Source organism: Aulonocara stuartgranti (genome assembly GCF_965226115.1).
Source record: "Aulonocara stuartgranti genome assembly, chromosome: 3".
In the NCBI taxonomy this organism is placed as follows: Eukaryota; Metazoa; Chordata; class Actinopteri; order Cichliformes; family Cichlidae; genus Aulonocara; species Aulonocara stuartgranti.
Genome location: NC_138941.1, coordinates 13,468,952 through 13,494,775, shown reverse-complemented (window position 1 = coordinate 13,494,775; position 25,824 = coordinate 13,468,952). Strand labels below are relative to the sequence as shown.

Genomic DNA, 25,824 nt, shown 5'->3' with positions numbered 1-25,824 from the left:
TGGTTGCCTGTGAAATACCGTATCCAATTTAAAATTCTGCTGTTTACTTTTAAAATCACTAATAACACAGCACCGAGCTATCTTAAGGAACTCTTAAGCTTATATGTTCCTGCTAGGGCTTTAAGATCATCCTCACAGTTACTGTTGGTGCAGCCTAGATCTCGGCTGAAGTCTAGAGGTGATCGAGCGTTTGCCCTGGCCGCACCAGAGTTGTGGAACAACCTTCCCATTTGCATTCGGGCATCTGACTCTATTCAATCTTTTAAATCACGGCTTAAAACGTATTTGTTTAATCTTGCGTTTTCTACCGGTTAAATGCTGGCCTTGTCTGCAGTGATTTATTTTACTAATTTTCCTATCTTGCTTTTTATTTGCGCTGTGTATGTCTTATCCCCATTGTGTGTTGATGGCACAGTTATATTGTGCTATAGCTATGTGCTATAGTTATATTTTTTCTATTGGTGGCTTTTTCCTGTGAACATAATTCTACACTTTTATTTTTATGACTCTGATTATACTTGTGTTAATTTGTTCTATGTTAAGCACTTTGGCATGCCGTTGGTTTTTAAATGTGCTCTATAAATAAAGATTGTTGTTGTTGTTGTCCTGTAAGCACAGTCTGCCTGTGTCTTTTCTCTGCAAATGAACATTTTCAGCCAATATAGGTAATACATCAACATGGCTGCCGTGGCTAAGTTAGGAATATTTATAATGTCATTTCCAAAACTTGCATATGGTCTGCAATTTGTAGCAGATCTACTGACTGTCACAGAGCAGCTGGAGCAGTCTCAAATGGAGGTCAGTCCACTGCTGCCCCCTGTGGCCAAGTGCCATAGCTACTGCTGGATGAACTCGTGACACATGTGCACCTGTTTCTATGAACACATTGAGTCTGAGTGGCTGCACTTACACTGGTGCATTCAAACATATTGAAAGATGCCAGCAATGTGGATTGTCAAGACTCAAACCAATCCACATTGCTGGCGTTGCATCTTTCAATGCCAGCAATGGCAGGTATCAGTGCTCAAACCTTTTGTGTTTGTTTCCAACAAGTTGCCCACCTCGGGAAACAAAAATGTGTTCTTTTACTTGTCAGATGAACATATGAGACACTTTGACTCTTCAGTGCAGTGTGGAGCCTAACAAAGATCTGTTTTGTGTCCCAGCTGATCAGCAGGAGGAGGAGAGTCTGACGGAGCAGCAGAGGAACATTTTCAGCTACTTGGACTTCTCAGCTACTTGGACTCAGCCACTACAGAGGAAAACAATGAGCTCAACACAGAAGGTGACAGACAGAGCAGGACCATATGACCAAAGATATTTATCACCATATACATTTGAACATTTGCCATAACGATGTAGCTGACGATAGAATTGACACCAGACAAAATACTTTACAGCTGCACAACTTTATTAAAATCCCATCAATGTATTTTCACTGAAACAAGCAGCTGTTGTTTATGTGTTTATGTACTAACAGCTGGAAACGTTTCATACAGCTGTGTTTGACAGAAATGAAGGAGAACATATTTAGTTCATTTGTTTCTACATGAGCTCTGTGTGATTTGATGAGTATCTGAGGCTGAGACCACAGGACTGTGAAACATGATTGTTGGGCTTCATTTCTGTGCTGAACAGTCGTTTAAGATTAGCTGTAAATAACAATTAGCTGATGTTGTTCATGAGACTAAAGTCATCTCACTGTGGTAATGTAAATATAATATGGCCAATATTATAGTTATTATATTGTTGGCATTACTAAATTTGGCTCAATGCTTACATATATGCGTAAAAAGCAAATGTAGGAGCTGTGATAACTGTTTCTGATAAAATGAAGAGTAGACTGATATATGAAATATTCCTTTATTGGGTGAGAAAATCAGACCATGTCATAACTGCTTTAAGTCACACAGAATAGATATCAGAGCCTTAAACAGGCTGACTTCTGCTAAATGGGTCAAACTGGGCAGAAGGTCTACAAACACATAACATCCTTATAGAATATGATGTAACACTATAGATCAACTTAGCTCAGAATATATAAAGCATATAAACAGTTACAGCAACATGATGCAACAAACACAGCAGCTACTGATCCAAAATACTCAAAGCTTCATAGTCAAAGGAGCTTGCAAAGAAAAGCGTCTGGACTTCTTTAAGTTACTTGAAGACGTTTCACCTCTCATCCGAGAAGCTTCTTCAGTTCTAAGGTCAAATGGTGGAGAGTCCCAGATATAAACCTAGTGGGAGTGACCCCCCACAGAGGGACAAAAGGACCCCCTGATGATCCTCTAATCGCCTGAGCCAAGGTGTGAAACTGGGTGTGGGTCCCAATCAGCCAGAGTTTCGGGTGAGTTCATTGTGAAACCTGGCCCCACCTTATCATGCGAATTCCTGAGATCAGATGGCCCAGGATGTGAGTGGGCGTTAAGGCGTCTGGGAAGGGATCTCAAAACTGGATTATAGATGGCAGAGAGGTGGTGTCGTAAACCCCGCCTCTGTTCAAAGATGGTCGCTCACAGTGGACATAGATGGCTTCCTTCACTCCTCTTTCAAACCATCTGTCCTCTCTGTCCAAAATGTGAACATTGGCATCCTCGAAAGAGTGACCTTTATCCTTAAGATGCAGATGGACTGCTGAGTCTTGTCCTGTGGAGGTGGCTCTTCTGTGTTGTGCCATGCGCTTGTGAAGTGGCTGTTTGGTCTCTCCAATGTAGAGGTCTGGGCATTCCTCGCTGCACTGTACAGCATACACCACATTGTTAAGTTTGTGTTTTGGCGTTTTATCTTTCGGGTGAACCAGTTTCTGTCTGAGCGTGTTGCTGGGTCTGAAATGCACCGGGATGTCATGCTTGGAGAAAACTCTCCTGAGTTTTTCTGATACACCGGCTACATAGGGGATGACAATGTTGTTGCGTCTGTCCTTCTTATCCTCCCTCGCTGGTGTCTGATCTTCTTTTCTGTGCCTCTTTGCTGACTTTAAGAACGCCCGTTTAGGATAGCCGCACGTTTTGAGTGCTTCCTTTACATGTGTGTGTTCCTTCTTTTTTCCTTCAGGCTTAGAGGGAACATGTTCTGCCCGGTGGTGTAGGGTCCTAATTACTCCAAGTTTGTGTTCCAGAGGGTGATGGGAGTCAAACAGGAGGTACTGGTCCGTGTGTGTGGGCTTCCGGTAAACTTCGATGTTGAGGTTGCCGTTCTCTTCAATGTGCACAGCGCAGTCCAGGAAAGGCAAACAGTTATCCTTTGTGTCTTCCCTGGTGAACTTGATGTTTTTATCCACAGCGTTAATGTGCGCAGTGAAGGATTCCACTTCTTGTGTCTTGATTTTGACCCAGGTGTCGTCCACATATCTGTACCAGTGGCTGGGTACTCTTCCTTTGAAAGAGACAAGAGCCTTCCTTTCCACTTCCTCCATGTAAAGGTTGGCTACAATAGGTGACACGGGGGAGCCCATGGCACAGCCATGTTTTTGTCTGTAAAAGCCTTCGTTGTATTTGAAATATGTAGTGGTGAGGCAGAGGTCTAACAGTGTGCAAATCTGATCGGCTGTGAAGTTGGTCCTGTCCTCCAAGGAGCTGTCTTCTTGTAGTCGTTTTCTGACCGTCTCCACGGCCTCCGTGGTGGGTATGCAAGTGAAGAGAGAGAACTGAAGAAGCTTCTCGGATGAGAGGTGAAATGTCTTCAAGTAACTTAAAGAAGTCCAGACGCTTTTCTTTGCAAGCTCCTTTGACTACGATGACCTGGATGACTGAGAACCTTCACAGACTCAAAGCTTCATAGAACTGAAACCAACATTTATTTTTAGCTCCATCCTGCTGCTGATACAGACTTTAGGTTTCTGAACATTAAACTTGTTGCTGTCTTTCATAGTGTGTAACTTGAAGGCCCTGAGTACTTTCTCCCACACTGGAAACACTGGGATGATCACATTATTTGAACATTACCTAATAAGACGGATTCAGCACAGACAGTTGTGTTAAACTTTCCTAGCAGTCCTTCACAAACAGGGAACAGTCTGTCTATTCTCTCCATCTGTCAGCTGCTGCTGGCTCTTCCTCCTCCTCTTCCTCACACACTGTTGAGTTTGTCCTGGTGGATCATCAGGGCTGCAAAGCCTCACAGATGATGTGCAGCAGTGGCTCCCTCAGTCTGTCCTCACTCTGGACACTTGCAGTCGTCACACATGGAAATCAAATGTGTGATAAGCTGCAGGATTCAAACACAAGTGTAACTTATAAACACATGTTCATACTTTTATTCCACAATCAGAGAGAAAGAAACAGAGAGAGAGTGCAGGACAGACAGACAGGTGACAGTCTCAGGTGTACACACTGCTACACAACAGCACCAGAGAAGCAGGATTTAGTGTTTGTGTTATTACGAGTGTAAACAAGAAGAGTTCCAGATGGTGCAGTGGACACATGTGTGACTGCTGTGATTAAAGCATCTTTCTTTCAGCTTAACGAGTGAACCGTCAGCTCGTTCAAACACACGTTAAAGTGCGTTTGGCTCGACACCAGCGAACAGAGGCAGCAATATAACACAGCTAACATTAACAGTGCAGTGGATCCTGCTTGTGCCGTGATGTTCAGGACTGCAAACCGAGCAGCATCACTGACTTTCAGCTTGTTGTGTTTGTGGATATATGACTGACTTTAATTATCCACAAAATCATCACATTCTCTGTCAGATTAAGGTCGACTATTGAACGGCGTATATTTTAAAGGCTTTAAAACCAAGTTAACGCTGAAAGTACAAACATCACTAATGTCACATAACTCTGCCGACAAGGCATAGCTATGGCTATGAAATGCTCTTTGTGTATCACTTCTTCATTATGAAAGATGTCATTAATGCACTAGTAATGTCTCATCTGGAGTATTGTTCAATCATTTGGTCAGCAGCTAATAAGACAGATCTTAACAGACTTCAGTTAGTCCAGAATAAGGCGTCCAGATTAGTGTGAAGATGTTCATACTATACTAATATTGATAAAATGCATAATAACCTTTCTTGGCTTCCTGTACAGGCTAAAATATTCTATGGCTTACTTGTAGTTCTAAAGAAAGCAATTCTGTTAAACACACCACATTTATTCTGCTCAGCTGCAGTATCCAAATGAAATACATCATCATATTACACAGTTTTCAACAAACTGCAATTTAGTAAATGCTCGAGTTAAAAGTAACGTTTTGTAAAACTGTTACATTTAGAGCAACTTTTAAGTGGAATAAGTTGCCTTAAAAAATTAGAGAATTATTCAAAACTTCAATGAACACTTAAAAGCCGATTTACAGAGCTTTTAGTTGTTGTAAATATTGTAAGACATGATTTGTTTTTGAAATTTGTGTAATGTGCCTCAATGTTATTAATATTATTATTATTATTATTATTGATTGCTTATATTTGAACAATTGTGAAACCTCACTGTGGATGTAAGAGTGAAATTATGTGGATATCTTGAATCCACTTTATTGTGTAATATTTTATGTGAGTATTTGACGGAAGACGAGCAAAATCTGTTGTGGAAGCTAACGGGGTTCCTTTAGAATAAACAAACATAGGATTTATTATCACTGAATAATTCTGTATAAATCTATACAAATTATAGAAATATGTAATAGGAAACAACAAAATAATCTAAATTATAAAATAGTGTGTGTGTGTGTGTGTGTGTGTGTGTGTGTGTGTGTGTGTGTGTGTGTGTGTACACAATCAGGAGTGATGGGCATGATTTTAGTGTTTGAACAGTCATGAATTATCTTTAACAGCAGGTTGGATGTAATGTGTTAGAACTACCAGCAGGTGGGTATAGGTGGTGCCACGCTCCACCTTCAGGTTTAAAACTAGTGTTAATGGAGTTTGAAGGTTGAGTTTGTTCCACGACTGCATTTCACTCACTGCCTCTGTTTGTATCTCTGTCACTGCAGGACCAACATGGAGCCAGAAGTCAGCGCTCTCAGGAGGCCGACAAACCTCACAGAAGAAAGGGAGAGAAAAAACACACCTGTGACGAGTGTGGGAAGGGTTTTACTGTGAGGGCTAAACTAAAACGGCATCAGGTCATCCACACTGGAGAGAGACCGTTCAGCTGTGACTTGTGTGGAAAGTCTTTTTCCTTGAAGGGTTCCCTAAAAACACACCAACTCATCCACAGTGGAGTTAAAGCGTACAGCTGTGATCAGTGTGGCAGAGCTTTTACTCACAGTAGCAACTTACAGAGGCATCTAGTTACCCACTCTGGAATTAAGCCATACAGCTGTGACATCTGTGGAAAAACTTTCAGTCAGAGAGGGAACCGAAATACACACCTACGCATTCACACCAGACATGATGTGTACTGCTGTGAACAGTGTGGCAAACAGTTTATAACTCACACAGACTTACAACGACACATGTTTACCCACACTGAGGAGAGGCCTTATCAATGTGACCTGTGTGAGAAGACTTTTAAATCTCCACGTCACCTGAGACAACACCAACAGATCCACACCAGAAAGAGACTCTACAAGTGCAGCTACTGTGAGGTATGTATTTATATTGTTATCTCGTCATTTTAGCCTGACTGTTTGGAACAACTCTGCTCATTAAACTGTGTTAGCATGTTAGCAATTCTACTGCATGGAAAAGCAGCTCTGAGTGATTATTCAGATTTTCCTTTCAGTTATGATTTTAGTATTACTGTAGTATTATGGTGGTAGTATTGTAGTTATTGCAGCCCAGTAAACTGAGTGTGTTAACTGAAACAGTCAAATGTAGTTGGACGTCTGCAGAGATGCTCTTTATTTCAGGCGACGTTCAGGATACAAATGTTGAAGGACTGACTTACACTGCCTTTGTGTCTTTGTTTAGAAGCAGAGCGACACAGATGGATCCAGTTCTCAACCCTGTCATCACTGTGGTGGTGGGAAAGACTTTCATTGTGACCTCTGTGGAAAAACTTTCAGTTGGCAAAAGACCCTAAAAGTACATCAACGTAGACACACTGGAGACAAACTGAAATACTGCAAAGAATGTGGGAGAAGCTTCACCACACCAAGTGAGTTAAAACGACATGAACTGATTCACAGTGGGGTTAAAAAGCACCTCTGTGATCAGTGTGGGTCATCCTTCACCACTGCATGGAAGCTTAAAACACACAAAGGAGTCCACACAGGAGAGAAACCACACAAGTGCAGACACTGTGAGAGAAGCTTCTCACAGTCAGGTAGTCGTAACATTCATGAACGTGCACACATGGAAGGAAACTACAGCTGTGACCAGTGTGACAAGAGCTTCAGGAATCTCAGATCATACTCTGCACACAAACGATCCCACGTTACTAATAAACTGTTTCACTGTTACCAATGTGCCCAAACATTCACCTCATTGTCTGCTCTGTGCAAACATCAGCGCGATCACTCAGGGCTGAAATCACTCCCATCACTGGATCACAGTGAATCTGAAGACACAGAAAGATCCTCTGGTTTCTGTGTCAGACTCAAAAAGCTTGAGATCAGGCTCCACAGAGTTCAGATAGAATCATTTAAACTTGTGTTGAACTGAACTGGTTGCTGGGCTGAACTTCTACATAATACAGATCTACATGGGATCTTCTTTTCTGTTGTTTTACTGAGTCAGTTTTGTCCTTTTTTCTCTGTCCTGGTTTTGCTCGTCTGTAAATGATTGAAACTCAGTCAAATAGTTCATTGTTCTCCAGCAAAACGTTTTGGAAACTCATGTTTAACCTTTAAAACTCTGACATGTTTTAGCACACAAGGCTTAATCGGGGAGTTCACTCATGATTGGACCATGAGAACAAAGGTTTTTAGTTCTTTCAAAGAGAGTTTTGGAGATGTTTGATGTTTCTGTTTTTCTGAAACCACCTGAAAGAAAAACTATTTTTCTTGCTTTATGTAGTGTGGAAGTTTTTAATGTTTCTTCATCTGTGATGTTCTTGAATGTGTTCGCGTGAAGATGGTACAAATAAACTGTCCTTTCAGCTTTAGCTCCTAATTTATTCATTATTTATGGATGTAGCACAGCAGCCGTCTCTTGATTAACACATGGAGGGCTCGGGATCTGATGGTGTCGTCTCCCTAATTTGCCCACTCAGTAAATCTCACTCATGGCCAAGAAATTGAAATAAACCTTGTTTCCCTGCTGGATAGTGATCCACTATAACTCTGCTCCTCCTTCCTGTTTAGGATTTCTGTGGCTGAAGTAAAATTCCCTCCATCCATCACTTATCCCAGCTAACCCAAAGTGAAATAAAGTTTTGCTCGTCTTAAAAAAGCGTTACAATAATGGGCATTACCAATGCAAACTGAATGATACAGAAGATGAAAGAAGAGACTTTGATCAGTTAATAAAGGTCATGATCTGGATTCATTGTGGCTGCTACACAGATACTTCTGGGTCACTTCTCTCAGATAAGATAAGATAACCTTTATTAGTCCCACACGTGGGAAATTTGTTTTGTCACAGCAGGAAGTGGACAGTGCAAAAGTTATGAGGCAAAAATTAGAATACAATAAGAATAAATACAGTACACAACTGTACAGAATAGAATAAAATAAAATACTATATACAGAAGAATAAAATAAAATAAATATACAATAAGATAAAAATAGAATACAAATACAAATACTATATACAACTGAGTAAAAATACAACGATGACAGAAAGGATTATTGCACTTAGTACTATTGCATATGTATGGATGTGTGTGCTTGATCAGTTAAAGTCTTTATTATGGAGTCTGACAGCAGTGGGGAGGAAAGACCTGCGAAATCTCTCCGTCCCACACCGTGGGTGCCGCAGTCTCCCACTGAAGGAGCTGCTCAGTGCTGTCACAGTCTGCTGCATGGGGTGGGAGATGTTGTCCAACAGGGATGACAGCTTAGCCGCCGTTCTCCTGTCACTCACCACCTCCACTGGGTCCAGAGGGCATCCTAGAACAGAGCTGGCCCTTCGGATCACCCTGTTCAGTCTCTTCCTGTCCCCAGCAGAGATGCTGCCGCCCCAGCAGACCACACCATAGAAGATAGCAGAAGCCACAACAGAGTCATAGAAGGTCTTCAGCAGTGGGCCCTCCACTCCAAACGACCTGAGTCTCCGCAGCAGGTACAGCCTGCTCTGCCCTTTCCTGTAGAGGGCGTCTGAGTTATGAGTCCAGTCCAGTCTATTGTTCAGATGAACACCAAGGTACCTGTAGGTGTCCACAGCCTCAATGTCCATACCTTGGATGTTCAGTGGTTGCAGTGGAGAATGCTTGTGCCTGCGGAAGTCTACCACCAGTTCCTTGGTTTTACTGGCGTTGATCTGGAGGTAGTTCAGCTGGCACCAGTCCACAAAGTCTTGGGTCAGACCTCTGTACTCCTTGTCGTCCCCATCAGTGATGAGGCCGACTATTGCAGAGTCATCAGAGAACTTCTGCAGGAAGCACTGGGTGGAATTGTGGGAGAAGTCTGCAGTGTAGATGGTGAAGAGGAACGGAGCCAGAACCGTTCCCTGTGGGGCCCCCGTACTGCAGACGACCCTGTCCGACACACAGCCCTGAGTCCTCACATACTGTGGTCGGTCGGTGAGGTAGTCCAGGATCCAGGTAGTGAGGTGATGGTCCACTCCAGAGTTCTCCAGCTTGTCCTTCAGAACCGAGGGAAGAATAGTGTTGAAGCCACTGGAGAAATCAAAGAACATGATTCTCACAGTGCTTCCAGCGGTCTCCAGGTGAGCGAGGGAACGATGTAGTTAGGAACCTTCCTCACCAAACTGACTGTTGGACCACACCCCTGGTTTCATGAGAAATTGTTTCAGCCATGATTTCTCTTCCTGTATTTCAGAGTAAAGACTGAAGTGACAAATGGAAGCATGTTTAAAAAACACAATGTGAGAGAGACGTTGAGGTCCATAGAAGTTACCCTGGGTTTTTCTGTCACCCTGCTAGATGTTACACACCTTGTTATTGGACTGATTTCTACTGCTGGACTACTCCTGCGGAGAGTAACAATACTCTTACTAATTAGCTCCCTTTCACACCTTTGGGGATATTTATTTTTGTGTTTGCAGCGCTGTGAGCCAGAACAGCGAGAGAAAAATCTGCAACAGCGACGAGCCGAATGCTTACGTGAATCGCAGCAGCTGCACATGTGCAACGCTGAATTAGAGGATATCTTTGCTCTGGATTTCTATTTCTACTTTTTCGTTTCTATATGATTCTTCTTGCATCTAAACAAAGATGATTCAATTTGCTAAATGTTGATGGCTCTTCATGCTCAGGTGTAAATGAGACGTAATATTTGCTCTTGGTTTGGTTCTCCTGTACAGAACCTTGCAGTACAACAGAAACCTAAAAACATTATTTGTAGTTGTTATTCTTAGTAGTTCTGCTGCCTAAATACCACAGGGTCTGATTATGAAGTTATTGAGCTGCACATACGTTACGACCTGCTTAAGTTCGAGGTCACAGCGTCTGTAGAGCAGCTGGAACATAATGAAGTCTACAAGGTTAAAGTTTTCTCTTCAGTTATTGTTCTTTCTGCTGCTTGGTTTGATGGATCTGAGAGCTTTTGTTTTTATTATTGTTATTATAATTATCATTAATATTTTACTCTCTAGAAGCTTTAAAATAGTGTTTGTGTTTGAAAAAATTGATTTAAGAATTGAACAGAAACATCTGTCCTTCTGAAAATCGCCCAAAGGCACGGAGACAAAGTCAAAGGATGCAACCTGTAACTTTCTCTTCCTTCATGTCAGGACCATCATCCATGATTTATATAAAATGCATATAGCAACAGTAGCACTTTAGTTTGGACTTTATGATTTCTGTAACTGGAAAATATTATTTTGTTTAAAGACAGAAGTGACCGCATAGTTGCAACATCAAAGGGAAATATTAATTAATTAGCATCAAGTATATTTGTTGCTTAAGCGTTTGCACTATAACTTAAGTAGGATTATAACTTTTAAGGAAGGAAAGATTTCAGATATTTAGTTCACTGTTTCAGTTATTTTATATGAAATTAAAACATTTACGTTGGTCAAACATGATGCTCTAAATCAAATAAAAGTTTGAAAATAAATGATGTATTTTTAAATGCTGCAACAAATGTTCACAAAAAGTAACTATAATTAAAACCAGTTAAACAAAATCAAATGTTTGAATCATGCTTAACCAAATGCCAGGCTGGAGAGCTGAACCTAAAGTATACGTAGAAAGATTTCAACATGTGAGCAGTTTTTAATGTTTTTATCACATATAAATGTCACAGCAGTGGGTCCTGGCCCAATGCTTTGTGTTTTTGGTTTTCTTTGACTCTTGTTTTTCTTGGTTTTTGTTCTTCTTATTTATCAGGCTCTCAGTAATCTTAGTTCTCCCTCCCTCAGTGTTCATTTCAGCCTGTGTTTAGTTTCTGTTCCCGTGTCCCACGTTTCATCGTTTCATGTCGAGTCAGCCCTGTCTCTCTGTTTCCTGTGTCTCCCCAGTCAGCCCCGCCTCCCTCGGGCACTCATGTGTGATACAGAGTAATAAACCTGACTACATTTGCTACACTCTCTTTATTACCTGTTACTTTAAAATTCATACACTAATTATGTCTGCCCATCTCTCTAATGTGAAGGTCAAAGGTCAACATCCCAGTGACATAAGAATAATCCCAAATCAGAATCAGAATCAGAATACTTTATTGATCCCTGGGGGAAATTATTTTTTGTTACAGTGCTCCATTTTAAACCAACATTAAGACAAGACAGACAATACACTAACTAAGAATAGTACAATATATACATATATATACATACATACATACATAAGTCACTCATAAATAAATAGTTGGAAAAGAAACATGTGTAGCTGTAGCAGCAAACAGTGTGTTAAGTGGATGCGTTGTACAGGGAGATGGCCACAGGCAGGAAAGATTTCCTGTGTCGTTCAGTGGTGCTTTTCGGTAATCTCAGTCTCTCACTGAACGTGCTCCTGTGACTGACCAGCATGTCATGGAGTGGGTGGGAGGTGTTATCCAACATTGTCTTTATCTTGGACAGCATCCGCCTCTCCGACACCACCTTGAGGGTGTCCAGCACCATCCCCACAACATTGCTGGCCTTACGGATTAGTTTATTAAGTCTGTTGGCATCTGCGACCCTCAGCCTGCTCCCCCAGCATGCAACAGCATAGAGGATCGCACTGGCCACAACAGACTCATAGAAAATCCTCAGCATTTTCTGGCAGATGTTGAAGGACCTCAGTCGCCTCAAAAAATAGAGACGACTCTGGCCCTTCCTGTAAAGTGCTGTGGTGTTTTTAGCCCAGTCCAGTTTATTGTCAATGTGTACTCCAAGGTATTTATAGTCCTCCACAATGTCAACACTGACCCCCTGAATTGAAACAGGGGTCAAGTGTTTCCTGGTCTTCCTGAAGTCCACGATCAGTTCCTTGGTCTTTGCCACGTTGAGCTGCAGATGATTCTGCTCACACCACGTGACAAAGGAGTCGATCACAGCCCGGTACTCTGTCTCATCATCCCTGCTGATGCATCCAACCACCGCAGAGTCATCAGAAAACTTCTGAAGATGGCAGGTCTCTGTGCAGTGGCTGAAGTCTGTGGTGTAGAGGGTGAAGAGGAAGGGGGAGAGGACAGTCCCCTGTGGTGCCCCTGTGTTGCTGATCACCTTGTCAGACACACACTGTGGGAGACGTACAGTGGGGCAAAAAAGTATTTAGTCAGCCACCGATTGTGCAAGTTCCCCCACTTAAAATGATGACAGAGGTCAGTAATTTGCACCAGAGGTACACTTCAACTGTGAGAGACAGAATGTGAAAAAAAAAATCCATGAATTCACATGGTAGGATTTGTAAAGAATTTATTCGTAAATTAGGGTGGAAAATAAGTATTTGGTCACCTCAAACAAGGAAAATCTCTGGCTCTCACAGACCTGTAACGTCTTCTGTAAGAAGCTTTTCTGTCCCCCACTCGTTACCTGTATGAATGGCACCTGTTTGAACTCATCATCTGTATAAAAGACACCTGTCCACAGCCTCAAACAGTCAGGCTCCAAACTCCGCCATGGCCAAGACCAAAGAGCTTTCGAAGGACACCAGGAAAAGTATTGTAGACCTGCACCAGACTGGGAAGAGTGAATCTACAATAGGCAAGCAGCTTGGTGTGAAAAAATCAACTGTGGGAGCAATCATCAGAAAATGGAAGACATACAAGACCACTGATAATCTCCCTCGATCTGGGGCTCCATGCAAGATCTCATCCCGTGGGGTCAAAATGATCATGAGAACGGTGAGCAAAGATCCCAGAACCACACGGGGGGACCTGGTGAATGACCTGCAGAGAGCTGGGACCAAAGTAACAAAGGTCACCATCAGTAACACACTACAACGGCAGGGAATCAAATCCCGCACTGTCAGACGTGTTCCGCTGCTGAAGCCAGTGCATGTCCAGGCCCGTCTGAAGTTTGCCAGAGAGCACATGGATGATACAGCAGAGGATTGGGAGAATGTCATGTGGTCAGATGAAACCAAAGTAGAACTTTTTGGTATAAACTCAACTCGTCGTGTTTGGAGGAAGAAGAATACTGAGTTGCATCCCAAGAACACCATACCTACTGTGAAGCATGGGGGTGGAAACATCATGCTATGGGGCTGTTTTTCTGCCAAGGGGACAGGACGACTGATCCGTGTTAAGGACAGAATGAATGGGGCCATGTATCGTGAGATTTTGAGCCAAAACCTCCTTCCATCAGTGAGAACTTTGAAGATGAAACGAGGCTGGGTCTTCCAACATGACAATGATCCAAAACACACCGCCCGGGCAACAAAGGAGTGGCTCCGTAAGAAGCATTTGAAAGTCCTGGAGTGGCCTAGCCAGTCTCCAGACCTCAACCCCATAGAAAATCTGTGGCGGGAGTTGAAAGTCCGTGTTGCTCGGCGACAGCCCCAAAACATCACTGCTCTCGAGAAGATCTGCATGGAGGAATGGGCCAAAATACCAGCTACTGTGTGTGCAAACCTGGTAAAGACCTATAGTAAACGTTTGACCTCTGTTATTGCCAACAAAGGTTATGTTACAAAGTATTGAGTTGTATTTTTGTTATTGACCAAATACTTATTTTCCACCCTGATTTACCAATAAATTCTTTACAAATCCTACCATGTGGATTCATGGATTTTTTTTTCACATTCTGTCTCTCACAGTTGAAGTGTACCTCTGGTGCAAATTACTGACCTGTGTCATCATTTTAGGTGGGGGAACTTGCACAATCGGTGGCTGACTAAATACTTTTTTGCCCCACTGTACATATTGTGGTCTTCCTGTCAGGTAATCAACAATCCAGGACACCAGAGAAGCATCCACCTGCATCGCTGCTAACTTATCACCCAGGAGGGTCGGCCTGATGGTGTTGAAAGCACTGGAAAAGTCAAAAAACATGACCCTCACAGTGCTCGCCGGCTGGTCCAGATGGGTGTAGACACGATTGAGCAGGTAGATGATGGCGTCCTCAGTTCCGAGACGAGGCTGATAAGCGAACTGAAGGGGATCCAGGTGTGGTCTTACTATGGGTCGCAGCTGGTCCAGGATGAGCCTTTCCAGGGTCTTCATGATGTGGGAGGTCAATGCCACGGGCCTGTAATCCTGGGGGCCACTGGGACGTGGCGTCTTTGGTACAGGGACGAGGCATGATGTCTTCCACATCACTGGGACCCTCTGCAGACTCAGACTCAGCATAAACAGTTTATGAAAGACTCCACACAGCTGGGGGGCACAGGTCTTGAGGACAAGGGGACTCACTCCGTCTGGTCCAGCAGACTTGCCTGAGTGAAGTCTCCTCATTTGCATCTCAACCTGGTATTGAGTGAAGGTGATGGGTGGGGGAGGGGTGTCAGGAATCTCACAGGAGGCAACATGTGAAGAGAGAGGCTGGCACAGTGGTGTGGCTCTGGATTCCAGGCTGACTGCAGGTGAGGTTGTGGGGGTGGGAGCAGACACTGTGGTGTCGAATCTATTGAAAAACAGATTCAACTCATTGGCTCTATTCTCACCTCCCTCAGCTCCCCTGCTGTTGGTTGGCCTGAATCCAGTGATGGTCTTCATGCCCCTCCACACCTCTCTCATGCTGTTCTGCTGGAGTTTCCACTCCAGCTTCCTCCTGTAATTGTCCTTAGCCTCTCTGATCTAAGGGGCAAAGGCAGCGGTTAATTTAGCACATTTAGCATTAAGGGTACAGCAAGGATATACTTTTACTTATTGTGGCAGGGGTGTGGTCTCTGGCCTGCTGCAGTGGAGGCTGGTGGCGGGACGTTGGACGGCACAGGTGAGGGTGATGGAGCTCATGACTCTCCCCTTTATAGTGACGGAGGAGACTGGCGTGGGGGAAGCGTGTAGTGGAGGAAGCCGAGGAGAGAGCTGGTTTCTGGCTACAAAGACGGCGTCAAACCAGAAAAGATTGCTCGTGGTCAAATAATGTGTCAATCACCTGTGAATCAAACTGTGTGGCTCAGTTCATGTCACAGTGTTGTTTAGTATATCTTCACTTGTCTCACTCTCCTTCTGTTCTGTCCATCAGGACGATCCTCAGCGCTTACACAGATCCTCCATCGATGTTTTGGATCCAATCAGTGATCAGTTCTACGAGGAGGCCTGGATGTTCACCAGCGCTCGCTGTGCAGTGATGTGTGTGAAACCTCTGAGGACTCACACGTGTGTGCTTCAGCCCACACACACATATGAAGCACTGCGACCTCACACAGAAGTGTTTTACACATCCAGCCTGAATCCTGATCATTTCTACAGTTTATTAAGTTCAGCTTCACCTGAACATCAGTGATGAAGCTGCTCTGACTCCATCACAGCTCACAGCTGTTGGAATGAGTCAAACAATGAAGAAGGTTCAGAAACAGCTGATGATTTTACAGAAACATGATGCAAACATGAAAATGGACACATGATTTTTTATTAACAGAAACTGTTTATGTTTCACTGTGCATGACGTCATCAACACTGACACCAGGGGGCGCTCATCACCAGCCTGAGGAAGTGTGATAATGGGGGGAGACGCAGTGTTGTGTGTACTGCAGTCGGACAGAAGGAAAAACTTCCTCCTGAAAACATTTTCATCCTTCCCAAAAGTGTTTGAGTCAAATGTTACAAATATATAAATACAATAAAACACAGGGTCTTACATAAAATCAGTGATGCAGTTGTGCACTGAGCACCTTTCCAATGTTCCTTCCTCAGATGAGTCCAGCTGCTGAACACATTAACATCTGTATGTAAATGTAGCTGAGAACCAACCTGAGCACTGCTGGGAAAATACAAAGGCAACCATCAAAGTGCTGTATTATCTTATTTATTCTGAATGTTGACTTAGATCCACACCACGATTTATGAAACTATAGAACTAAAATAACAACAATCGTCTGCTTCTTTAAAATTTCTTTCATTACATCAAACCAGTGAAAACTGAAAAAAACAAAGAGCTGTTAGCATGTTCAGACCAACTTTGAGACAGAGACTGTAAAGTTCTGCACTTTAAATCCTGCCTGTGTTCCTGCAAATGATTCACACTGAAAGTATCTTAGTTTAGTATTGAGTGAGCCACAAAGCAGCCTGATAGCTTTAAAACAGTAAAAGTAAATGAAATTGACAGTTTCAGTGTAGCTGGATCTATTATTGGGGGGTCATGACCCCCGTAACCCCGCCTGGTCCTGAGGTCAAATCCACCATCTTTGTTTCAGTGCTTCATGTTCTCCCGTGTTTGTGTGCGTCCTCTCCGGTACTCCGGCTTCCTCCCACAGTCCAAACACATGCAGTTAGTGGGGTCAGGTTAGCTGTGAGTGGTTGTGTCTCTGTGTTATTCCACCTTAATAAATGACTTCCTGTTAGCATGAAGTGCTTCTGTAGGACTGATGTCATTTTCATGGTTGGATCATTTAAATGAAGCTGGACTCAGATGCAGTAAATAAGCTGATTGATCATTAATGAATAAAGCTGGTCAAACACATCACGTGGACACATGTGATTGTGTGTTGTAGTATTGATCCTAATGCTGGTATCAGTCCTGGATCAATAACACTGGATGGATGCGTTCAGCATGGAGCCCTGAGCTGTGTTACAGACAAACATGGAAACTGACAGGTCTGTGTCATTCACAGTCTGTAACACTTCTAAACAACAGAGGCTGACCCAAGTGCCTCAGAGCCAGGCACGCTCACATCACAGCTCTCTAAATAAGCCAGTTTCAAAATAAGAGCTGAAAGCTGTGTTTGCTTGTGTTAGCTTATTATTGTGGAGACTAACATTCAGTGATCATGTGTTCAGACTCATAATGATTACTCTCAGAAATCCTGATCTTTGTATTTACTGTGTGTTGGATCAATAACTGAGATTCATGGTATCACACAGCTGTGCTGCTGCTGATGTCAGCACATCTGGAACAATACGAGGTATCTGCTACCAGACTGAGCAGGACGTGAGACCTGTGGACTGTTTAAAGCTGTCCCTCCACAGCTCACTCAGACCTGATCCACACCTCAGTGATATTCTCTGACTTCCTCAGTAGAGACAGAAACCATTCAGATCTGGGACCATCAGCTGACTGATGATGTCACACAGACTGTGTTTTTCAGGAACAGTGATTCTGATGTGAGCCTGCTAGCTGACAGCAGACCTGATGAAAGCACATGTTCACATCTGTGAGGACAGACTGGACTCTTTGACTGCACCTTGGTTCTCCTCAGAGGTCTGTACAGGAGCATGTCCACCCCCACTGAAGATCTCAGTCACTGTGAAACATAGAAAGCTGCTTGTGTGGCCTCTGCCTCACATGTAGATACAGCTACAGGTTTCTCTGTCAGTCAGACTGAAACAGTGTCCTGATGCTGCATCATTCAGCTCTGTGCCCCAGTCAGCATCACTGGGAGCTACCAGTGTTTCTGCCCTTTTCCTGTAACACTACACTCAGCACAGGCTCAGCTGGTATCCAGTGTTGGACTTTGGCTTCAGCTGCTGTGATAGATCCTCTAACATAGATCAGCTCTGCTACATGTTGTTAGATAAGTGCAGCTGCTGTCATGTCCTGATGTTTCTCTGGCTCAGCAGCTTCTCCATCAGAGGTTCACATGGAGCTGATCCAGTATCTCCAGTAACTGTGTTCTGTGCCTCACTGGTTCATCCTTCTGTCTGTGTGACGTCAGTCAGATGTTGAAGTTAAACTCTGTAATCTTCACTGTGTCACAGAGTTCAGTGAGTCCCGTTATTCACAGTATCAATCAGATCATCAGAGAACAGCTGATCAGCAATCAGTGGTGCCAACAGCGCCTCCTGTGGTGAGAGGATGCAATAATGCAATGTAGCATTTTTCCACTCAACACTTGCAGTCATGGAAACTGTCTGTTGGATCTGTGTGACGTTGCTTTCTTGGTTAGAGTTCCTCACAAATGTCCAGATGATTCTTCTAATGAGGCGTCGACCATGTTTTCAGCTCTTTGGAAGAAAACGTCGCCCTTTGCCATCCTTACTTTTCTTTGACTTCTTCAAATGCAGCTGAACTCCAGCTGGTATTTTCTTGGACTTTGCAGCTGTTTCTGGTCATCAGTTCATTCCTGCAAACCTCTGAAGCTGAACAACAATGATGCTGCATTGCTGGCTGATCCCAAAAGGTTGATTCTGTTCATCTGGACGTTTTCAGAAACGTTTGCTCACTGATCAGGTGACTTCTTCAGTCTCAGCTGACTGCAGCTTTACAACCTTACAAACAGCACATTTGCACAATGACTGAAAGCAGCAGCACCTGATATATATGATACTAATATAATACATATACATATATAATCCATACTAATGATGAAGGAACTGAGCTCACAGTCCATTGTTCATTCAGTGAACTACTCAGTTTATTTTGGGCCTCAGAAATGCTCACTCTGTTTGTACATCACTGTCAGCAATAGACTCATTCTGCTGTGTGGACAGGAACACATGTGACATCACTTCCTGTTTGTTTGTGACTGAAGAGGAAGAAGTTTACAAGGAATCATTTAGAAGAGTTTCAAACATCAACTGATTGAATCCATGAATCTGAAAACGTGTTTGTGAGTGAAAGAGACAGACATGTACAGACTGAACTATCTGTTCAACAGTCAGAGTGTTTCTGTAACAGGAGACACTCTTTACACTCCACTCAGCACAGGGACACTGAGGAACCAGGAAACCAGACCATAAACCCAGGATAAAGAGTTTGAGTGAATGTGGTGTTGAAGGTGTGGAGGTAGATCAGAGTGTCAGAGGAGACTCTGTAGAAGGACAGAGTGCCAGCAGGACAGTCCACATACACTGCTGCTCTGTTAGAGACAGAGGAGGAGGAGGAGGAGGAGGAGATGGATGTTTTTATTTTATTGTGCCTGACAGACTGAGGACCACGATCAGAGCAGAACAGACTCCAGGACTGATCATTCCATCCAAACCAACAGTCATAACTGACTCCTTTCCTTCTGATGCTTCTGTAACTCACTGATATACAAACGTCTCCTCTCCACTCGACCTCCCAGTAACAGCGACCAGTCAGACCATTTCTACACAGCAGCTGATGAACATCATCAAATCTGTCTGGATGATCAGGATATGACTGAACCTCCTCCACATGTGTCACCTTCCTGTTGTTGTCAGACAGTTGGAGCTTTGTGTGCACTGTGTTTGTGTCGATTGTGAGTTGACAGGAATCTGATGGAGAGAACAAACACAATCCAGCTGCAGTTATTGATCCATCATCTGTTCATTGATTGACACTTTGATGATGACTCCTGACATGATGAAGATGGTTGAATGTGTGCTGCTTTGTTTTCATGAATCCCATTAAAAACACACTTACACTTCCTCAGACCTGGTCTCAACCATCGGACTCCAGCAGGCTCCACTCTGAAAGGAGGAGGGGGGTCAGAGCAGCACAGTCAGCATGCACACATGGACATTACATGGCTCTCACACACACACTGTTACACACTGAGCTCAAAGCTCGGCTCCACTGTTTTATTCAAAGAAATCTACATTTATTTATCAGCACATTTAAAAACAGCTTGAGCCAAAGTGATGCACAGAGTAGAGAGAAAATAGGAAACATACACAGTAATGACTATAAAGACTGGTCAGGATTGAAAGCTACAGAGTACAAATGTGTTTCCAACCGGCTTTTAAAAATGTCCAGTGTTGGTGACGACCTGATGTGAAGGGCGACTGTTCCAGAGTTTGGCTGCAGCCATCGATAAAGCTCACCTCTGTTTTTACGTCTAGTTCTGGTCAGAAGCTGCTTATCTGCAGACCTGAGGGCTCCACTTGGATTATTTTGTTAAAGAGAGATAAGATGGAGCCAATCCATTCACAGATTTAAAGACAACCAGATCTGGAAGTGGATTCTACCACGTACTGGTAACCAGTGGAAAAAGCTGGTGATGGGTCGTCTAGCACAGACCCACCGCTGGAACCAGACAATTGATGAGGGAGAGAACTGTGACAGCGCCGTTCCTTCACTTGACCTCAGTCGCTCTCGTCTGCTCCCTCGTAACACTGCTCTTTATTGAGCTTACATGAATATGCACAAGTTCATTATGACGTCTTACACAGGTATGAACAAAGAGTACCAGTCTGTGCATAGTGTGTGTGTGTGTGTGTGTGTGTGTGTGTGTGTGTGTGTGTTCCAGATGTGACCCTGTGACCCCAAAGCTGGTGCTAAGAGTCCAGCGGTCCCCCTAACAAAGGGCTCTTATACTTAACCAGACGCAGAGTAGGTGTCCTCCTACACCAGGGGTCTCAAACTCGCGGCCCGCGGGCCAGTTGCGGCCCGCAGGACGATAGTTTTTGGCCCCACCTTAATATGAAAATGTAATGTTAGTTTGATAACGTATGACACTTTACAGTGTTGTGGGCGGAGCTGAATTAACCCACCAATCAGGGTTGGATATGGATCTCATGGGACACCAGCCGGGCTTGATGCAAGCAGGGAAACATTTCTCAATGAGTCAAAGTTCCAGCAGCGTTGCCCTGGAGTGTTTCTTTCTTTCCTGTGCCTGGCTGGCTTCCTCCTTTCTATTGGGCAAACGCCGACATTCGCCCCAGCGCGCTGCGTTCACAACACTTCAAAAAAACTTGTTTTTTTAAGTTGCTGCCCAGCGGGACATTATACATATATAGATTTATACACACGTCAGTGGGATTTAAAGTTATTTTTCCACAGAGAGAGATCTCATATTAACTCTCACAGTGATGCGTAGGCGGCGGGATAAAAGAAAAGTCATGAACTCAATGCAGCCCAATTTAGTTTGCAGTCACATAGCGACGTCCCACCACCAGCCTCCACTGCAGCAGGCCAGAGACCACACCCCTGCCGCAATAAGTAAAAGTATATCCTTGCTTTACCCTTAATGGTAAATATGCTAAATTAACCGCTGCCTTTGCCCCTTTGGGATTATTCTTATGTCACTGGGATGTTGACCTTTGACCTTCACATTAGAGAGATGGGCAGACATAATTAGTGTATGAATTTTAAAGTAACAGGTAATAAAGAGAGTGTAGCAAATGTAGTCAGGTTTATTACTCTGTATCACACATGAGTGCCCGAGGGAGGCGGGGCTGACTGGGGAGACACAGGAAACAAAGAGACAGGGCTGACTCCACATGAAACGATGAAACGTGGGACACGGGAACAGAAACTAAACACAGGCTGAAATGAACACTGAGGGAGGGAGAACTAAGATTACTGAGAGCCTGATAAATAAGAAGAACAAAAACCAAGAAAAACAAGAGTCAAAGAAAACCAAAAACACAAAGCATTGGGCCAGGACCCACTGCGGTTGTGGGATTCATCGGGAAACTAGCGGATGATACCGTGGAGACAAAGACTATCACAACGTTTCCCAACCAGAAGCCGTGGGTGGATAAAACCATCCGCGATGCTCTGAGATCCCGCACCGCTGCCTACAACACGGGACTCATGACGGGGGACATGGACCCGTACAAAGCCGCGTCATATAACGTGCGGAGGGCGGTGAAAGAGGCGAAGCAGCGCTACGGGAGGAAACTAGAGTCACAACTCCAACAGAGTGACTCTAGGAGCCTGTGGCGGGGACTAAGGACAATAACGGACTATAAAGCACCAACAACCGGTATGACGAACGCGGCCGTGACTCTGGCAGACGAGCTGAACACTTTCTATGCTCGCTTCGAGGCTGCAGCTAAGGTCTCCAACAATGCTAGTGTTAGCGGCGCTAACGGCTGCAGACAGGAAGATACTGCCAGCACCGGAAACGTGCTCGTCATCTCCGAGCATGAAGTAAGGAGAGCCTTCAAGAGAGTGAACACCAGGAAAGCAGCAGGACCAGACGGCATCCCAGGTCGTATCCTAAGAGACTGCGCATACCAGCTAGCTCCTGTGTTCACTGAGATATTCAACATCTCTTTATCTCAGTCGGTGATCCCCACATGCTTCAAAGAGTCCATCATTGTTCCTGTCCCGAAGAAACCCCACCCTGCTTCTCTCAATGACTATTGCCCTGTAGCCCTCACCTCAGTAGTGATGAAGTGCTTTGAACGCCTGGTCAGAGACTTCATCATTTCTTCACTACCAGACACACTGGACCCACTACAGTTCGCTTACCGTCCAAATCGTTCCACAGACGATGCCATCTCTCATCTCCTCCACACATCACTCACTCACTTGGACACTAGAAGGGGGAATTATGTTAAAATGCTCTTCATAGACTACAGCTCTGCATTTAACACCATAATTCCCTCCACACTCACCACCAAGCTGGAGCATCTGGGACTCAGCTCATCTATGTGTCAGTGGATCTCCAACTTCCTAACTGGCAGACCACAGGCAGTAAGGATGGGCGGACATGTCTCAGCCTCCACCACTCTCAGCACTGGAGCCCCCCAGGGGTGTGTTCTGAGCCCCCTGCTGTACTCTTTGTACACATATGACTGTGTGGCCACTACCAGCTCCACCACCATCATCAAGTTTGCTGACGACACCGTCATGGTGGGCCTGATCTCTGATAACAACGAGACGGCCTACCTGAAGGAGATTAGGAATCTGGAGAACTGGTGCCAGAGGAACAACCTCCTTCTAAACGTCAGTAAGACAAAGGAGCTGATAGTGGACTTCAGCACTAAGCAGGAGAGGAACTACCAGACCCCCGTCATCAACGAGTGCCCAGTGGAGAGAGTGGACAGCTTCAAATACCTCGGAGTTCACATCACGCAGGACCTGTCATGGTCCTGTCACATCAACACCGTGGTGAAAAAGGCCCGACAGCGTCTCTACCACCTCAGACGCTTGAGAGACTTCCAACTGCCCTCCAAGGTGCTCAGGAACTTTTACTCGTGCACCATAGAGAGCATCCTGGCGGGAAACATCTTAACCTGGTTCGGGAATAGCACCATGCAGGACAGACGAGCTCTACAGAGGGTTGTGCGGTCAGCTGAGCGCACCATCCGCTCCGAGCTCCCTGACCTGCACTCAATCTACAGCAGGCGGTGCTGGACCAAGGCCAGGAAGATCGTGAAGGACCTCAGCCATCCCAACAACAGACTGTTCTCTCTGTTGAGGTCAGGAAAGCGATTCCGCTCCCTGAAGACCAACACAGAGAGACTGAGGAGGAGCTTCTTCCCGCAGGCGATACGGTCTCTCAATCACACCACCACACAGTACTGACCCACACATATGGTTCTTACACACACACTGGACTTTCTGGACTTTGGTTTTGCACAAAACTGGTCACTATATTCTTCATTTCCGGTTAATACTTGTACAGCTGCTGTTATTGTGTATATATTTATTTATATTTAGATTTCTTCATACATTCTTATATAGTTCTATATTGTGTATTGTGTATTTTGTTGTACAGTTATTTTATTTTCAACTTTAATTTATATATTTATCTTTATCTTATTCTTCCCAGTTAAATTTACCCTTCATTCTAATTTGTGTTGTACAGTTATTTCATTTTTAACCTTAATTTATATTCTATTCCTTCCTAGTTAAATTTACCCTTTTTAATTTTTCATATTTATTTCCTATCTTATTCATAGCCTTTTCCTTTTTTGTTTTCTTTAGGTCACGAGCAGTTGTCCAAGCATTTCACTACATATCGTACTGTGTATGACTGTGTACGTGACAAATAAAATTTGAATTTGAATTTGAATTTTATATGTGATAAAAACATTAAAAACTGCTCAGATGTTGAAATCTTTCTACGTATACTTTAGGTTCAGCTCTCCAGCCTGGCATTTGGTTAAGCATGATTCAAACATTTGATTTTGTTTAACTGGTTTTAATTATAGTTACTTTTTGTGAACATTTGTTGCAGCATTTAAAAATACATCATTTATTTTCAAACTTTTATTTGATTTAGAGCATCATATTTGACCAAAGTAAATGTTTTAATTTCATATAAAATAACTGAAGCAGTGAACTAAATATCTGAAATCTTTCCTTCCTTAAAAGTTATAATCCTACTTAAGTTATAGTGCAAACGCTTAAGCAACAAATATACTTGATGCTAATTAATTCATATTTCCCTTTGATGTTGCAACTATGCGGTCACTTCTGTCTTTAAACAAAATAATATTTTCCAGTTACAGAAATCATAAAGTCCAAACTAAAGTGCTACTGTTGCTATATGCATTTTATATAAATCATGGATGATGGTCCTGACATGAAGGAAGAGAAAGTTACAGGTTGCATCCTTTGACTTTGTCTCCGTGCCTTTGGGCGATTTTCAGAAGGACAGATGTTTCTGTTCAATTCTTAAATCAATTTTTTCAAACACAAACACTATTTTAAAGCTTCTAGAGAGTAAAATATTAATGATAATTATAATAACAATAATAAAAACAAAAGCTCTCAGATCCATCAAACCAAGCAGCAGAAAGAACAATAACTGAAGAGAAAACTTTAACCTTGTAGACTTCATTATGTTCCAGCTGCTCTACAGACGCTGTGACCTCGAACTTAAGCAGGTCGTAACTTATGTGCAGCTCAATAACTTCATAATCAGACCCTGTGGTATTTAGGCAGCAGAACAACTAAGAATAACAACTACAAATAATGTTTTTAGGTTTCTGTTGTACTGCAAGGTTCTGTACAGGAGAACCAAACCAAGAGCAAATATTACGTCTCATTTACACCTGAGCACGAAGAGCCATCAACATTTAGCAAATTGAATCATCTTTGTTTAGATGCAAGAAGAATCATATAGAAATGAAAAAGTAGAAATAGAAATCCAGAGCAAAGATATCCTCTAATTCAGCATAGCACATGTGCAGCTGCTGCGATTCACGTAAGCATTCGGCTCGTCGCTGTTGCACATTTTTCTCTCGCTGTTCTGGCTCACAGCGCTGCAAACACAAAAATAAATATCCCCAAAGCTGTGAAAGGGAGCTAATTAGTAAGAGTATTGTTACTCTCCGCAGGAGTAGTCCAGCAGTAGAAATCAGTCCAATAACAAGGTGTGTAACATCTAGCAGGGTGACAGAAAAACCCAGGGTAACTTCTAAGGACCTCAACGTCTCTCACATTGTGTTTTTTAAACATGCTTCCATTCGTCACTTCAGTCTTTACTCTGAAATACAGGAAGAGAAATTATGGCTGAAACAATTTCTCATGAAACCAGGGGTGTGGTCCAACAGTCAGTTTGGTGAGGAAGGTTCCTAACTGAGAGAAGTGACCCAGAAGTATCTGTGTAGCAGCCACAATGAATCCAGATCATGAGCTTTATTAACTGATCAAAGTCTCTTCTTTCATCTTCTGTATCATTCAGTTTGCATTGGTAATGCCCATTAT

General features: G+C 43.4%; 1 protein-coding gene across 2 annotated transcripts; it reads left to right on the top strand.

The window, feature by feature from the left end:
- The first annotated feature begins 1,234 nt into the window (after positions 1 to 1,234).
- On the top strand, positions 1,235 to 15,644 carry LOC309702320 (uncharacterized protein). 2 transcript variants are annotated; one of them, XM_082526985.1, is made up of 4 exons: positions 1,235 to 1,285; positions 5,934 to 6,530; positions 6,856 to 7,042; positions 15,559 to 15,644. In XM_082526985.1, exons 1-4 carry the CDS (start codon positions 1,268 to 1,270, stop codon positions 15,612 to 15,614), a joined length of 858 nt encoding a protein of 285 aa, XP_082383111.1. In that variant the 5' UTR covers positions 1,235 to 1,267; the 3' UTR covers positions 15,615 to 15,644. The 2 variants fall into 2 exon arrangements, with proteins under 2 accessions (XP_082383111.1, XP_082383110.1); XM_082526984.1 differs by lacking the exon at positions 15,559 to 15,644 and having other exon boundaries at positions 6,856 to 8,047.
- Positions 15,645 to 25,824: the final 10,180 nt, after the last annotated feature.